This window comes from Pituophis catenifer, unplaced genomic scaffold (assembly GCF_029215685.1).
Source record: "Pituophis catenifer annectens isolate HBS135680 unplaced genomic scaffold, rPitCat1.0.hap2 SCAF_1, whole genome shotgun sequence".
NCBI classification, from domain to species: domain Eukaryota; kingdom Metazoa; phylum Chordata; class Lepidosauria; order Squamata; family Colubridae; genus Pituophis; species Pituophis catenifer.
In genome coordinates this window covers 167081356-167098779 of record NW_027256881.1, presented here as the reverse complement: position 1 = coordinate 167098779, position 17424 = coordinate 167081356, and the positions used below count along the sequence as shown (strand labels likewise).

General features: G+C 39.7%; 1 protein-coding gene across 1 annotated transcript in view; it reads right to left on the bottom strand.

Annotated features, from left to right (window-relative positions):
• TRPM8 (transient receptor potential cation channel subfamily M member 8) overlaps positions 1–17424 on the bottom strand; it is a 380221-nt gene that overhangs the window by 201819 nt on the left and 160978 nt on the right. The window contains exon 9 of the mRNA XM_070933161.1: positions 12055–12157. Coding sequence (XP_070789262.1) covers positions 12055–12157 — 103 coding nt within the window. The remainder of the gene's footprint in view (positions 1–12054; positions 12158–17424) is intronic.

Sequence of the window (17424 nt, the reverse complement as noted above, 5' to 3'; positions counted from 1 at the left end):
ATTTGTGTTTTAATCAATTTCTTTGTGAATCTTATATGTACCTCTCTTGGCAGCTTATTATGCATTGCATATCTAGTATGAATGCAATAAATCTCGTCAATCCCATCCATCATCTTCTCTTTGGTTACTTCTAAAGCTTCGGCCAACATCCAATTCATAACATCTGCCAATTTTTCCCATTTTTCTTCTTCCATGTTTTGGAACCTTAAGAAAAATTCTGCTCTATCCATCTCCCATCCAATTGAAGCAGTTGTTTCTTGTTCAATCTCTCCCAATCTACTCTCTATTTCCTTAATTTTTTCTTCCTTTTGATCATCTTTTTCTTCTAGTTTTACCAGCCTTTCTTCATATTTTGACATTGTTTGTTGAATATTAACCACCTTTCCATCTGTTTTAAGCAGTTGTTCCATCCGCTGGACTTTTTCGTCTATCTTCAATATTTGTTGTTCCATCCTTGGTTGTTGTTGTCCCATCCTTTGACGTGTTTATATAATCATTTGGGTCAATGATTCTTTCTCTTTCTCCTGTTGCAACGTTGCTTGAATAGTACGTTGACTTCCAAATGGTGAAGAGGATGGTGTAGTCGCTGCTGCTCCCACTGTTGCAACTTTTCTACTCATTTTGTAATCCAATCGGGTTGCAAATAAAATAAGAGAAAAAGGACCAAAAAAGAAAAAAAGGAAAAAATATTCCCAAAAGACAAGAAAAAAGGGAAAAGAAAAAGAAAAAGCAAAAAGAAAAAACAATCAATTCAAATTCTTCAGTTTCTTCCAAACCTTAATCCTTAATACGAGAGGGGAAAAAGAAAAAAAAAAAAGAAAAAGAAAAAAACCAAAGGTAACAATAAAAAAACAAAAATCCAAAACCAACACATCTTCAGGCTCTTGCTTGCCTTAATCCAATATTATTATGCCAAAATTTTAAAAACAAAAAAGAGGGGGGAAAATGTATATATATATAAAATTAAAAAAAAATTAAAAGGAAGGAGCCAAAAAAGAAAAAAGAAAAGGAAAATATAGTCCTTTTAATATTCAGAAAGCATACAGAGAGTGTTATTTTGGTCTAGCCAAAATATTAAAAGGAAAAGTTAAAGATGTCAAGTAACAGTTACAAAAAAATGTCAAGGTTTTCTTATAGTGTTTCAAGACTTCTGCTTCGGCTTCAAGTAGTATCAACACAAGCACCTGTATAAATAATACAGAGAAGCCACTTTCTCAGCTATTCACCAGTCTTATCAGCCTTGCATGACACCCCCTTTGTTTTGTCTACAATGTATCAGACTGTTACTTGAATAAACATCCAAACAAAGTTTCTTTTCCAGCAGGTGGCAATGTTGTACACTCTCCTGTCTCTCTTCTAAAATTAATAAAAAATTCTCAAGCAAAAATAAAAAGAAGAAAAGAAGAAAAAATAAAGAAAAGGAAAGCTTCAATTCAAGTACATCAACCAAAGTCCACCAATTATTTTTTAAAAAGACGCAGTATATATGACCTACTGATCTTTCTCTCTCTTAAATCAGCTCCGGTCTCAATCAACAGTGAAAGTAAAGCAATTAAGTCCTTCTCACTAAGTAGCCAAATAGAATATAGCAGAGAGAAAAAAACTTTCCCACTTTAAATTCGCCGCTTATCTCTTCTTGTTCTCAATCTCCAAGTCCATTGTCCTCTCAGGGTGTTCTCTGTATTATTTTAAAATTAAATCTCTCATCGATCCGATCCTCTGTCGCTTCCTTCTCTCCCCTTGAAACTGCCACAGCCTCGGCAGCTTTGATGGCTGCTACCCCGCCACTGGAAAGGGAACTTTCTTGGATCAATCAGGGGCTTTGCAATGCCCCTGAGACCATCAGGATGTGCTTCTCATTACCGCAGTCAAAACTAGACTGCGGGGTCCGAAATGGACCGTCCCGTGGTGGGGCTATCGGTGGGAATTTCTGGAGCTTAGAAATCCCCTGTCCGTTTCGCTGCGGCACCAGCTTCTGGTCCAATGCCTCTCTATCTCTTGACCATTTCATATACCCTAACTACTCTTTATAAATTTATTAAAGACTTATTGTTTATATGCACCATATGTATTTACTATTATTGGAGGGAGTCGTAAAATGTTTGGATGTTAAAAGTATTTTGCTCTGAATAGTACCACCCTGCACCCGCAACACTTTTAACCCAGAACAAAATCATCATGATTAGGGAAAGATAAGATATGACTACTATAATTAATATATCTACAATGGATAAGAGATAAAAAATAGAAATAAAATACCTATTAACATAACATTGGTGCTATCAAGATATGAAACAGAGGTAGAAATTAGAAAGGGGGAAATACTACAATGAATATTGTTATATAACGGAGATGGCTATCATATAAATTAAAAAAAGAGAAGGAGAAGGGGGTTATAGATTGCTTGGAGAATTCGGAAGGCAAAATATTAGAGGATGAGGAGGAGAAACTCGAGTTTGTCAGACAATATTACAAGACGTTATATAGTGAGGAGGAAATTTCAATTGAGAATATAAATCAATATCTTGCCAAAGAGAAACTCCCACAGATAAAGGAGGAGGAAAGGGAAATGTTAAATAGAGTAATTACAATAGAGGAATTGAAGGGGGTAATATCCAAATTAAAGAGCAATAAAACCCCTGGCCCTGACGGCCTACCAGGAGAATTGTACAAAAATCAGGATTTGGAAGAAATACTTGTACCAAAACTTCTGACAATATGTAATGAGGCCCTGAGAGGCTCCAGGATCCCAGAATCGTGGAAGGAGGCGTTCATCACACTGGTAGGAAAAGAAGGTACCGATCCCAAGCAAATAAAGAATTACAGGCCGATCTCCTTACTTAATACAGACTATAAAATATTTATGGGAATTTTAGCAGGTAGGATGAAGATAATACTAAATAATTGGATCCACTTCGACCAAAACGGGTTCCTCCCTGGCAGACAGATTAGAACTAATATGAGAGTGGTGATGGATGTGCTGGAGTATTATGAAACACACTCTGAGAAACAGCTGGCCTTGGTCTTCCTCGATGCTCAGAAGGCCTTTGACAATCTAAATTGGGGATTTATGATCCAGCAAATCAAAAGAATGAATTTTGGGGGATACTTTGAGAATGCGATAAAAACAATTTATGATAAGCAGAGTGCAAATATTATACTGAATGGAGATATGACCAAAACTTTCTGGATTGGTAAAGGGGTGAGACAAGGCTGTCCACTCTCTCCACTCTTATTTATATTAGCCCTGGAGGTATTGCTAAGGAAAATTAGGCAAAATAACGAGATACGTGGATTGGAAATTAGGACTGAAACTTTCAAGATTCAAGCTTTTGCCGACGATGTAGCGCTGATTATGGAGGACCCGTCAACAACCGGGCCAAAAGTATTGAAAGAATTAGACGAGTACGGGAAGCTATCAGGATTCAAATTAAATATGACAAAAACTAAAATGTTAACAAAAAATATCCCAATAAGAGAACAGGAAACATTAGTAGAAAACTTGGGCATCCAAATAGTTAAGAAGATAAAATATTTAGGGATTTGGATTACTGCTAGATGCTCAACCTTAAAGGAGGACAATTATACACCCTTACTGACAAAGATCAAGCAAGATTTGGAACATTGGGGGAAGTTGCAAATATCATTTCTTGGTAGGATAGCCACCATTAAGATGACTATTCTCCCCAAATTAATATACTTGTTTCAAACCACTCCTGTTAGTATTAACAAAAAATATTTTTCGGATCTAAATGGGATAGTAAGGAAATTTATTTGGGGAGGGAAAAAACCGAGAATTGCATTACGGTCATTGCAGGAAAAAAGGAATAAAGGTGGATTCGGGCTCCCAGTTTGGGAGCTATACCATAAAGCTGCCAACTTAGTATGGCTACGAGAGTGGGCCTCATTAAGAGACAAAAGAATTTTACAACTGGAAGGGCACGACCTATTGAGAGGTTGGCATGCCTATCTCTGGGATAAAGGAAAGGGGGCAGGGATATGTTTCCACCAACACAAAATTAGAGATACATTAATGAAGACATGGAAAGAAATTAGGCATAAACATTATTTAAAATACCCAAAATGGATCTCTACAATGGAGGCAATGTTTCATCCAAACACAATAAGTAGAGAGAAAATGTTCACCTATCAAGACATTTTAGATAACAGTGGTAACCTTAAACCTAACGAGATTTTAAAAGAGCAAGGGATTCATATTGATTGGTGGCCTTATTTACAAATTAAATCCCGATATAGTAAAGATAAACAGGAAAAGGGAATAGAGACGGGGACAAATAGTTTTGATAAGGTATGGCTAGGCAGTGAGAATAAACTATTAGCTAAATTATACTCCTACCTGCTCGAATATGATAGAGAAGGAGAAATATTAAAAGACCAAATGATTGCTTGGGGAAGAAATATCAACTCAAAGATAAATCTAGATGATTGGGAAGAAATATGGAACAGCAATCTTAAACTGACGAGAGCAATAAGCTATAAGGAGAATCAGTATAAGATGCTGTATAGATGGCACCTAGCACCATCTAGAATTGCAAAGATATATCCAAATGCAAGCTCCAAGTGTTGGAAATGCGGCCACCATCAAGGTACCTTCTACCACATGTGGTGGACGTGTCTGGAAGCGAGGAAGTTTTGGAAAAAAATACAAAAATGGATCCAAGAAATATTAAATGAGGATATCAACTTTTTGCCTGAAATTTATCTCCTGGGAGTGCTAAAACAAACATTTGTTAAGGATAAGAAATATTTGATTATTCATATTGTCACAGCCGCTAGACTCTCCTATGCCAGATATTGGAAAGAGAAAATAGGTCCAATTGAGGAACAGATAGTCAATAAGGTACTGGACTGCGCAGAAATGTGCAGATTAATGTATGTGTTAAACGGAAAGGAGGATTCAGAATTTTACACGATTTGGGATCTGTGGTATAGGTGGTTGGAAAATAAATGCAAAAGTTAATACTCATGAGGAACAATGTACAACTACTAATTAATCCTATATATTATTGTATCTTAATTTGACTGTAATTAATTTTATAATAATTTTCGTATAAATTGTATAATATTTAGATAATTGATTAGATACCGCACTTGTAAATATATAATATGACTACACATTGCCAAACCGTAAAGTTTGAATTGTAATATATTCTTTATTCAATAAAATTTCATTAAAAAAAAAATATTGTTATATAACATGTTAAAATCAGCAAGTAAATGAAAGGATAAGAAGTTGAAAGATGACTGTATTCTGTATAATGTTATTAGAAAGATATGAGTACGATTAATATAGGTGATCAAAATTGGTAATTTTATTATTATTGCTGGGTATCAAAATCAAAGCCCGGAAGCCATGCTGTTCATGTATTTATATATATTTAAAAATAAAAACCTTAATTTTAAAAAAGAGGAAAAGACAAGACTCCTCACTAATTTTTGCCAGGAAGTGCTAACTATCCAATAGGCTTTTTATTTATTAATTGTAGCAGCGCAGAGTTGCTTGATCAATTTTATTTCAAACATTTATAGTCTCCCATCTTGTACAAAACAAGATTGGGGGGGACCAAAAATTGATTGGGGAGACCAAGGGTGACATGATAGCAGTATTGCAGTATTTAAGGGATTGCCACAAAGAAGAAGGGGTCAACTTATTTTCCAAAGCACTAGAAGGCAAGACAAGAAACAATGGATGAAAACTAATTAAGGAGAGAAGCAACCTGGAATTAAGGAGAAACTTCCTAATAGTGAAAACAATTAATCTGCGGAACAGCTTGCCTTCAAAAGTTATAAGTGCTTCATCACTAGAGGTTTTTAACAAAAGACTGGACAGCCACCTTTTTGAAATGGTATATGGTCTCCTGCTTTGAGCAGGGGGTTGGACTAGAAGACCTCCAAGGTCCCTTCCAGCTCTATTCTGATTGATTGATGGATGAATGGATGGATTGAATTAGATTAACCCTGTTTAGGCTTATATGTACCATTACAGTTAGTCCTTGCTTAACAATGGTAATTGGGAGTGAAATTTTCATTGCTAAGTGGAACACCACATAACTGCACTATCTTGTGATGGAAATTACCAGTGACCATGTTAAGCAAGGACTACATGGTTTGTTCAGCAAGGACCTCATCTTTCAAGTTTTTGCTAGTTTCTCCTTTACCTTTGCTTGTAGAAAACCATTGGGGAGGGTCGCAAGTCATGATTTTGTCTATGGAGATTCTCAGTCATCCAGGTCATGGTTGTCCCAAAGGGGTTTTTTCAAGAGGCAAGTGAACTTTCTTGAAGTTCGGTATGTGCCTGTCATGGCCTCATCATAGCCTGGGTCTGAGGAGGAGCATGAGACGGAGCTAGGGCTGACAGAGGAACTACCAGAGGAGCAGGACGAAGCAGTCCCAGGTCCCTTGGGCCTGGGAAGGGTCTCCAGTGAAGGAGAGAGGGGGCAGGATGACCAAGCAAGAGGAGAGGAGGGGGCAGGCAGCAGAGCAGAGGAGTGATGGAGCTCCGGTGACAAGCAATTGCCTCTCCCCTGATCCCTGAGCATGGAGAATGGAGAGGAGGCAGGATCAGTGCAGGGCAACTCGATGACTAGGGAGGAGGATGCCCTGCCCCTCTTCACAAGGCTCACCTGGGGAATAAGATTTAAAAAGATGTCATTGGGAACAAGTGTTGCCTTTTCCCAGTCCCATGTGTTGTTACCGACTTCTGGATACTTTGCTGTGCCTTGCCCTATTTGCCTTGCCCTGTTTGCCTTGCCCTATTTGCCTTGCTTGCCTGGCCTGGCTATGTGCAAGTTCGCAGTGACACAGTTCTGCTCTGGGTTGTGACTCCTTGGAACAAAATTCCCTGAACTGTGTCTGCTCTGAAAACTCTGCTGCTCCTCTGGACTAATAGCAGCCAGGAACTATTGGAGGTGCACGTTTAGAACTTTGCTCCTGGACTTGCAGTGAATGGTGGGACTTTTGAGGGAAAGTTGAAAAAGTTGAACCAATAAAGGGTTAAGCTCTCATTCCGGCTGTATATATCATGTATGTGTGTATATATATATGTGTGTGTGTGTGTGTGTAGGTCTTTGGTTATTCACAGCAGAGCTTCAAGTGGGAGCTTGGCTGCGTTCTGATTGGGTGGAGGTGTGTTCTGATTTGTTGGGGGCTTGGTTGTGCTCTGATTGGATGGGGGTTGGCTGTGCTCTGATTGGATGGGGGTGTGTTCTGTTTAGGTAGGGGCTTGGTTGTGCTCGGGTTAGTCTGAGTTGCAGGGGGATTTGAGCTGGTGAGCTGCATTGCTGTTGTTTGGCTTCACGTTCGTGGTCATGCCACATCTTCATGGTGGGTGTCTTGTATGGATTGGAGGGGTTTAAAGTGGCTAATGATGCAGCTGTGGTCTGGCTTCTGGTTTGTGGTCGTGCCTCATCGGTGTGGATTTGGGTTTGTTTTTTGCGTGGATGTGTGGTGGTGACATCCTGTGTGGTTTTCGTGAGTGTGGGTCTGGTGTCATTCTTAGTGTTAGGGACTCGTTTGTCAATAAGGGCGGGTTTCCAAATGGCTGGTAGACAGGAGGTATCATCTCGTTTATTCATGCTGTGTGGGCGTTTTTCTATCTTGATGGCTTCTCTGATTATTCTGTTGTTAAAGTGTTCAGTTTTGGCAATAGTTTTGGCTTGCTGGTGCAGAGGATGTTGGTGATTTCGAGTCTGATTCTGTTAGCGTCATCGGGGTTGATTTTGGTCAGGCTGGTTTCAACTCTGCATATAATGGTTTCAGTGGGGATGTGTTTGGGAGCAACTGCAAAGTTGCAAAGATCTCCTCACACTTCACCTCAAACTCAGCAACAAGATCCACCCCGCACTTTGGGACAAATCCAAACAACTCGCCGTCTGGAGAGCCGAAACACAGACCACCCTCAAGACAGACACACACACCAACAAACTCCAAAAACTACAAGAACGCCAGAAACAAACCCCTCCTTCCTCACAGCCACACATGAAACAAACAGTGCATAACATCTCAGATAGGATTCTCACCAAAGCCGAAACCAATGTCCTTTCCAAAGGATTCAACTTTGCAGTCGCTCCCAAACACATCCCCACTGAAACCATTATATGCGGAGTTGAAACCAGCCTGACCAAAATCAACCCAGACGATGCTAACAGAATCAGACTCGAAATCACCAACATCTTCTGCACCAGCAAGCCACCCAAAAACAACTTACCCAAAGAGGAACAGACAGCACTACTTAACCTGAAAGAAGACACCAGCATAATAATCCTACCAGCAGACAAGGGAAACGCCACGGTGGTTATGAACACATCTGACTACCAAACCAAATTAACCAACCTACTCCAAGACTCCACATACAAACCCCTAAACACAGATCCCACCACCTACCTGGAAAAAACCACTAGATCCAAAATAAAAGCCTCCCCCATCAGCAAAGAGATCCAGCAAAGAATCATTCCCAGAGAGAAATCATCCAGATGCCCTAAGCTCTATGGTCTCCCCAAGATACACAAAGAAGGAACCCCACTTAGACCCATAGTCAGCTCCATAGGCTCACCTCTACAAAACCTAGCCAAGTTTTTCGCCAAACAACTACAGCCCTATGCAGAATCCATTACCTCACACGTAAAGAACTCATTCCAGTTCATAGAGATCATAAAGAAACAAAACTTACAGCCCAGCAACCTACTCGTGAGCTTCGATGTCATATCCCTCTTCACCCAAGTGCCAATCAAAGAAGCCTTGACAGCTATCCAGAACAAATATAACCCCCCCAAGCACATCCTAGATCTGACCAACCACTGCCTATCCAACACATACTTCATCTATAATGGACAAAAATACAAACAAACAGAAGGAGTACCCATGGGATCACCCCTCTCACCGGTCATTGCAAACCTCTACATGGAACACTTTGAAACCCAAGGTCTAGAAAAATCGGACCACAAACCCAAATTCTGGCTCAGATACATAGATGACACCTTCATAATCTGACCACATGGGAAAGAAAAACTGGACAACTTCCTCACACACCTCAACAGCCTACACCCCAAAATACAGTTCACCATGGAAACCGAAGCTGACAACCAACTTCCCTTCCTGGATGTTTTAGTCTACAAGAAATCCAATGGCTCCCTAGGACACACCATCTACCAGAAGAAAGCACACACAAACCGATATCTGCACGCACTCTCACACCACCACCCAGCACAGATCAACTCCGTAGCCAAGACACTCATCTCCAGAACAAAACGCTTAGCTGACGAACAACACCTAAAAATCGAACTACACACTCTCACTAATGTACTAACATCCAACGGATTCCAAAGAAATAAGATTACCAACCTAATCCAAAAAGAAACCCCCACTAAAATCCAAGACAGAGAACAAGAAAACGGCAAAGCCCTCCTCCCATACATAAAAGGCACCACAGACAGAATCAGCAAGATCCTCCACAAACACAACATCAAGACAGCATTCTGCACAAACCAAAAAATATCCACCATCCTAAGAAACCCCAAAGACAAAATTGAGTTAGAAAATCAAGGAGTATATGAAATCCCATGCACCGCCTGCCCCACCACATACATCGGACAAACCAACAGAAGAATAAGTGCACATATTGAAGAACACAAGAACTCAATCAAAAAAGAAGAACCAACTTCTTCCCTGGTCCAGCACCTTAGAGCCACATGACATGAAATTGACTTTAAAAAGACCAGAACTATCGCCAAAACTGAACACTTTAACAACAGAATAATCAGAGAAGCCATCGAGTTAGAAAAACGCCCACACAGCATGAATAAACGAGATGATACCTCCTGTCTACCAGCCATTTGGAAACCCGCCCTTATTGACAAACGAGTCCCTAACACTAAGAATGACACCAGACCCACACTCACGAAAACCACACAGGATGTCACCACCACACATCCACGCAAAAAACAAACCCAAATCCACACCGATGAGGCACAACCACAAACCAGAAGCCAGACCACAGCTGCATCATTAGCCACTTTAAACCCCTCCAATCCATACATGAAGCAAACTGACACCCACCATCAAGATTTGGCACGACCACAAACACGAAGCCAAACAACAGCAATGCAGCTCACCAGCTCAAATCCCCCTGCAACTCAGACTAACCCAAGCACAACCAAGCCCCTACCTAAACAGAACACAGCCTCATCCAATCAGAGCACAGCCAACCCCCCCATCCAATCAGAGCACAGCCAAGCCCCCAACCAATCAGAACACACCTCCACCCAATCAGAACACAGCAAAGCTCCCACCCAATCAGTTCACACCCCCACTGGCAGTTAAAAGGAAGAAACAGCTGCAATCACACATTGCTCCTAGAAGCATGAAGCCGAAAAGACCAGCCTGAAGATGACGAATGAGACTTCGTTGAAACGTCGCCAAGACACTTCCAATTTTACGCGGGAGAAAACCCAAATAACCAAAGACCTACATACAAACACCCGCGAAAACCTCAGAAAACAAACACACACACACACACACACACACGTACTTCTATAGTTCTTATTTATTATATCCACATTCAGAAGAGATCTCTGTTATTATCTTTATCTAATGTAATATTAATTTGTATTTTCTATATGTCAACTTACTCTATGCTTATATATTACACAATGTAATTATTAATACTCAATATATACTTATCTCATTTAATCAATACTGATCTTATGTTTATATTTATCCTTATATAAGTTTGTAAATCATTTTAATTCATTCACTTAATTCATTCATTACTTCATTAATCATTTATAATCTTTTACATTTCTCTCTCTCAGTAACAATAACTAAGTATATTGATTTACTTTTTCTTACTTTCATAGTATATATATATTTTTGTTTTATTCTTCCTCAGTCATTTCCTTCTATCGCTTAGTCTCTAGTTGTAAAATGTGCAGCAATATTGCATCAGTCTCCTTCAACCCTTTGGCTTTACCCTCAAATCCATCTATTAATGTCTCTTCTTTCTTCTTAGTGAATCTCTATATTTTCAATTTTACAGTTCCACAGTTACAATTATATTTCCAGTCGCAAATTGCTGTTAAAGTATTTTCCAAGCTTATAAATCCCTTAGAATAGCCTATCCTTGTTGTTTCCGCTCTCTTCTCCACTTACTACTCTCTGTTTCTTTCTGTCTTAGAGGTCTTATCTCTGCTCCTGTTATTCCTCTCATTCTATTAAGTTCACTTTTCGGGATCTTCCTTCTTTCGCACTAACCTCTTTTCCAATAGTACCAATAGTTCTGCGCTCTATTTCCTTTTAGTCGCTGCTTTCCGGGGCCTTTTTTGCCCTTCCCCTCAGCGTCTCTCTCCTCCTATGCCTCCGATTCAGCAAAACTTCACCTCTCCTCCTCCCGGGTTCTCCTCAACCACCATACGAAACTGTCTTTTCAACTCTCTGCTTCCACACTATACGGCTGCCATTGCTCTTGGTCTGCCTTAAAGGCCAACTCTTTCTCCGCTGGATTTAAGAAGTTTGTCCTTATCCCCCCGGTCGATTGCTTTTCGTCCAGGGTCTTTAGATCTTCCCCTGTTTCCCGATCTCTACGGATTGGAACTGCTCATAAAGAGCTCCTAGCAAGAATATTCGGGATTTGGGGGATGACATTTTGTTCCCTCTCCCACTTCGCGAAGACGTCACCGCCGGAAGTTCCAGCTGAAGTTTCTAGATTGTCTTCAAGGGCAGCCCCATATAGAGTGCACTGCAGTAATCCAAACAGGAGAAGTCCAAAGCATGGCCTTGAATAAGACCTCCCAATCCAAGAAAAGGCATAATTGGTGCACCAGATGAGCATGTGCAAAGGCCCCCCAGCTATGGCTGTTACCAGCTCCTCAAACAAGAACCATGAGTCCAGGAAGACCCCCAAATTTTACACCAGCTCAGTCTGGAGAAGTGCTACCCCATCCAGAGTCAAACAATCATCTGGTCCTGGGGGCGGGGGCATATTGTAGAAATGAGTAGCATATAAATTGAATGAATGAGAAAATAAGAATGACAACATACCTTTAAAAAGAGCATATGAAATGGCATTGCTCACAATTTCATCTCCAGCATCTTCAATTTTGATTACAGTTAGCAGATGAGGGTTTTCAAGTATTTCTTTGATCTAAACAAGGCAAATCAAGATTTTATCTATCCCCCAAATCTTTCTAAATCAAGAAACTTTTCTTTTACTTAAAAATTTCCTGACACTTAAAATGATACAACATATAGGTTCATACTTAGTAGCTATTATGCTGCATAAAACTTACTATGAGGGGGTCTTGGTGCTCTTTGAACTTGGTTGTTTCAGTGTGCTGAATGTTATCTAGTTTGGATAATGAATAATAATATCCATGCAATTTCATCAAAAAGTGCCGGAGTACTCAACCAATATAGTACAATAAACACAAGGTGTAATAAGGATAACACTGCCATACATCAAAAACACCTCAGAAACCAAACATGCCATAGAATTCCTGAAAACTTGGCACTCTGACAAATTGGCCAACAATTGATACATAGACATTAACAACATCTACATATTGTGCAAAAGAGACAATCAACAAGCCAAAAAGGGAACTGTAGGAAATGACCAGGCTGAGCCTGATTTTGTTATCTCTCTGGGGCTTGAAATTAATTTGAACTATTCCCCTTCACCAAAATTTTAATGAGCTCTGGAATACTCAAGCCATGGCTTAAGATCCTAGAACTGCAGCAATAATGGATAAGCCAGATATATGCGCTATCAGCAGATGCCAAGATGGCATAGCAATAGCACTTAGACTTATATACTGCTTCACAGTGCTTTACAGCCCTCTCTAAGCAGTTTACAGAGTCAGCATATTGTTCCCAAAAATCTGGGTCCTCATTTTACCGACTTCAGAAGGATGGAAGGCTGAATCAACCTTGAGCTGCTCAGAATTGAACTCCTAGAATGAGCCTTTTTATTTATTTATTTATATGCCGCCCTTCTCCGGAGACTCAGGGCGGCTTACAGTGCGTTAAGCAATAGCCTTCATACTTTTGTATATTTTTACAAAGTCAGCTTATTGCCCCCACAAACTGGGTCCTCAATTTACCTACCTTAGAAAGGATGGAAGGCTGAGTCAACCTTGAGCCTGGTGAGAATTGAACTCGCAGTAATTGCAGGCAGCTGGATGTTAAATGCTGCCTCAGTAGGAGGCATTAGCCTCCTACGCCACTCAGGCTCCTTGAATTAGTCTGAAGTACTGCATTCTAAACACTGCACCACCATGGCTCTTAGACCAATTATTAAACCAGTTATCCCATCCCAGCAATTGGCAGCTCCAGTCACCATGAATGCACAAGCACAGGTAGCTTTGAACGGCACCCTGAAAATAGCTCTGGAGGAGGACCAGTGGTTCCAAACCCATAAGGGTGAATGCACAATGCAAGATTGTTTAGCATGGGTGGAGCCAAATTGTACATCCTGGAAAGCCAACGCCTGACGGTTTTATAGAAAAGCCATGAGTTAAAGGTAGTGGGACACTTTGACTTTGTTAAAATCTTGCACTTTGTTAAGTGCCAGTTTTGGCGTTGGTCGCTAAAGAAGGACATAGAGAGCTATGTATGCCTTGTCTGTGCCTCTGCCAAGAGGAGACAAGGGAAAACACCATGACTCCTCCAGCCAGTAGCAAAATCTAAAGCCCCATGGAAAGAGATTTCAATGGACTTTAAAGTGGAACTGCCTAAAAGCTTGGGATTTGGGTGATAACTGGTTTATTATCCAAACAAGTACTCATTGTGCGAAGCCAAAAAATCCCCTCCACTTGCACTTTGGTTAAATTGTTTGTGCAGCATGTTTACAGGCTACATGGCATGCCAGAAAGAGTAATCTCAGATCATAGAATCCAATTCACCTCACAATTCGGCAAGAGTTTTTAAACTTCTGGGGACAACCCATGGGTTCAGCTTCTCGCATCATCTGGAAGTGAATGTTGAACATGCAAATGGGGCTTTAAGCAGTATCTCAGATGTTACATTAATTACCAACCAGACAATTGGGCAGACCTCCTTCCTTTTACTGAGGTTGCTTACAATAACTCTGGCACTGGTTTCATCCCTTTTAAAGTGGCCACAGGGCAGGACTTTATATCTATTCCTGAATTTCCCTAGGGCACCCATCAACCACCTTTTTAAATGAATAGGTCATCCAATTACAAAATACCTTGGTGGTAGTACGGAAAAGTTTGGAGGATGCAAGGGAAGTGTATAAAAAACAAGCTGACAAAGGGTGTGCGAAACCGAAATACTTTAAATTTAGAGACAAGGTCTATTTATGTACTAAGCACTTACAATCCAGACAGCCTTCCAAGAAACTGAAACTAAAATACATTGGCCCTTTTCCTCTCAAAAGAGTTATTAACCCAGTGACTGCTGAATTTGAATTACCAAAGATCCTTAGACATATGCACCTGGTGTTTCGCTGCAGCCTCCTAAAACCAAAAATCATGTCTTTCTTATGCCCAGAGCCCCAACTCAGAGGTGGTATTCAGCCAGTTAGTACTAGTTTGGGCAAACTGGTAGTGGAGATCTCAGATGGGCCTGCTGGGCGCATGCCCGGAAGGCTGGGCGCATACGTGAAAGGTGTGAGTGTGCACAAAGTGAGTGTGCACGGAAGGTGAACCAGTGGCAACAAAATGTGAATCCCACTGCTGCCTCAACCACCTCCTGATTCCATCATGATCAAAGGAAAGCAGCATTTTGAAGTCAAAGACTTCAAAGCTCTTTGCCAAACAAACAAACAAAAAATACCCCAAAGGTTTTTTCAAGTTTTTTCCTCTTTTTTCCAAGAGGAACTGGACTTTCTGGTTTTTCTCTTTGAAGACACTTCACTTCTCATCCAAGAAGCTTCTTCAACTTTGACTGGATGATGGGGAATGAAAGGATTTATACTTCTTGCAGACAGCTGGTCATTTGCATTCTTTTAGTGAGTCGTTACGGCTACCAGGAGATTTATCTGTGTTGTCAGGGTCACCTGAGTGGTGGAAATGGGTGTGGAGCCTTCTTGGAACTGTTGAAAGGGCTGTGTTGTAGACTGGAGATAGATAATGTCATATCCCTCCTCCTTTGTTGAGAGTGGGCTGTTCAATTTTGACATAGATGGCCTCTTTGACCCCTCTTTCAAATCAGCGGTCCTCTCTGTCCAAAATGTGGATTTTGCTGTCTTCAAAGGAGTGCCCTTCCAGTTTCCAGAACTGCCACACACAAAAAGGCCAGCTGATCGTCGTGCATGCATGTAAACCAGAAACCCAGAAGAGGAACGGGCCACTGTGCATGCCAAGCGACATGGCTCCATGTGCCACTTCAGGCACACGTGCCATAGGTTCACCATCACAGTCCTATGTTGTGCCATGCATTTATGAAGTGATTGTTTTGTTTCCCCAATGTACCAATCTGCACATGGCTCACTGCATTGTACTGCATATACCACATTGCTCACTTTGTGTCTGGGTATTTTATTCTTCTGCCTTAGTGTATTCTTGGGTTTCAAGTGTGTACATATGTATGTTGGCTGAAGATTGTCCTGAGCTTTTCTGGTATTCCTGCAATGTATGGAATGACAATGTTGCTTTATTTTTTTTAATTTATTTTTTTATTAATATAGATAAAAAGAGCAACATGTTCAAAATCCATATAAACAGTGTGTTGTCTGGTTACAATTCTTTTGAGTAACATTAATCATAGTAACAATAACAGTATTCTCCAATAGTAATCTCATAATAACAGTGCTTTTCCCTCATAATATTAATACATATTAATTGTTAATACTAATCAAAATTAATAAGTAACAGTAAACAACCCTAATAAAATTAATATTTCTTTTGTATTTTTCAAAGTTCTAACTCCTGTTTCTCTTATCCAACCATTGATAGAACAGATCCCATACCTCAAAATATTCAGTGTCTTCCTTTTCTTTAATTTCAAAAGTTAGTTTATTAATTTCTGCACATTCTAAATTTTTTGTTATTATCTTTTCTTCTGTGGGGATCTCCTCACCCTTCCAATATTGTGCGAACACGATTCTGGCCACTGTTAACACATTAAGCATGCATTTCTTTTACTGTATTTGTCTGGTATGATGCCCAACAGAAATGTTTCCGGTTCCTTTATCATCTTTTCAAGCCAGGTGTGTATTCTGGTCCAGTATTTTTTTGCTTTTGGACATGTCCACCACATGTGATAATACGAGCCTGGGATTTGGTTGCACTTCCAACACTTGGCAAACATATTCTAAACATTCTAGCTAATCTTGCTGGGGGGAAGTGCCATCTATAAAACATTTTGTATAAGTTTTCTTTATATGCAGCGGATGTTGTCAATTTATAGTTTCTGTCCCACAACTTTTGCCATTTGTCCAATTCTATGGAATACTCAATTTTTTTAGCCCATGCTAAAGTTTCTTTTACTTGCTCCTCTTCCATTCTAATAATAAATAATTATAGATTTTTTAAATCAGTTTCCACTCCGGTCCTATTAAAATTTGATACAATTCTGTTGGTTCTTTATAAAAAACCATATGTTTTAACATCTTTATAGTATCTAGACTGCATCTGTACATGCTGTCACCATGCTAAATTTATCACTGGCTATTCAATTCCTGTTTGTTTTTCAATTCCCTCTTCTCATTTAAAATATCTTTGTATCTTACAATTTTTCCCATATCCATCACATTTGGGTATGTTAGTGCCTCCATCGTGGAGAGCCAGACTGGTATTTTCAAATAGTGTTTTTCCTTTATTTTTACCCATATTGAAAGTAGGGCATTTCTACTGTAGTGTCCCTGAAAGTATTTATGTGCTTTATATTTCTTGTACCAAAGAAAGGCATGCCACCCCAGTTGTAAATCATATCCCTCTAATACCAGTAATGGTCTATGTCTCAGAGTTATCCATTCTTTTAGCCAGGTAAGGGCAGCTGTTTGATAGTATAGTTCCCAATTTGGCAACCCAAAGCCTCTTCTATTGGTAGAGTCTTGCATTAATTTATTTTTCTTCTGTCTCTTAATTGCCTCTGTTAATTCAAACATTGTTATCCTTTCATTTAGTGAAGATCTTATTTCATTTAGTGAAGATCTTATTTCTTATTTCTTCAGGAACCAGGCAACCTGGCCTCTTCTATGTATCGTTTTATTTTATCCTCCAATAGTTCCTCTTGGTCATAAAGATTTTCATACCGGTAGTAGTTCTGGATTATTATTATTATTGCTGTCATTTTGATGCTGTGGTATACCTTTCTCGTCTATCAAGCTTTGTATCTGTTTTTTCTTTTTCTTTTTCTAGTTTATATGCCAACCATCTTCCTGGTTTATTAGCATTTTTGGAAAAGTTTTGTTTTATACTTTAATTTTATGTGCTAGTTCTTCTTTTT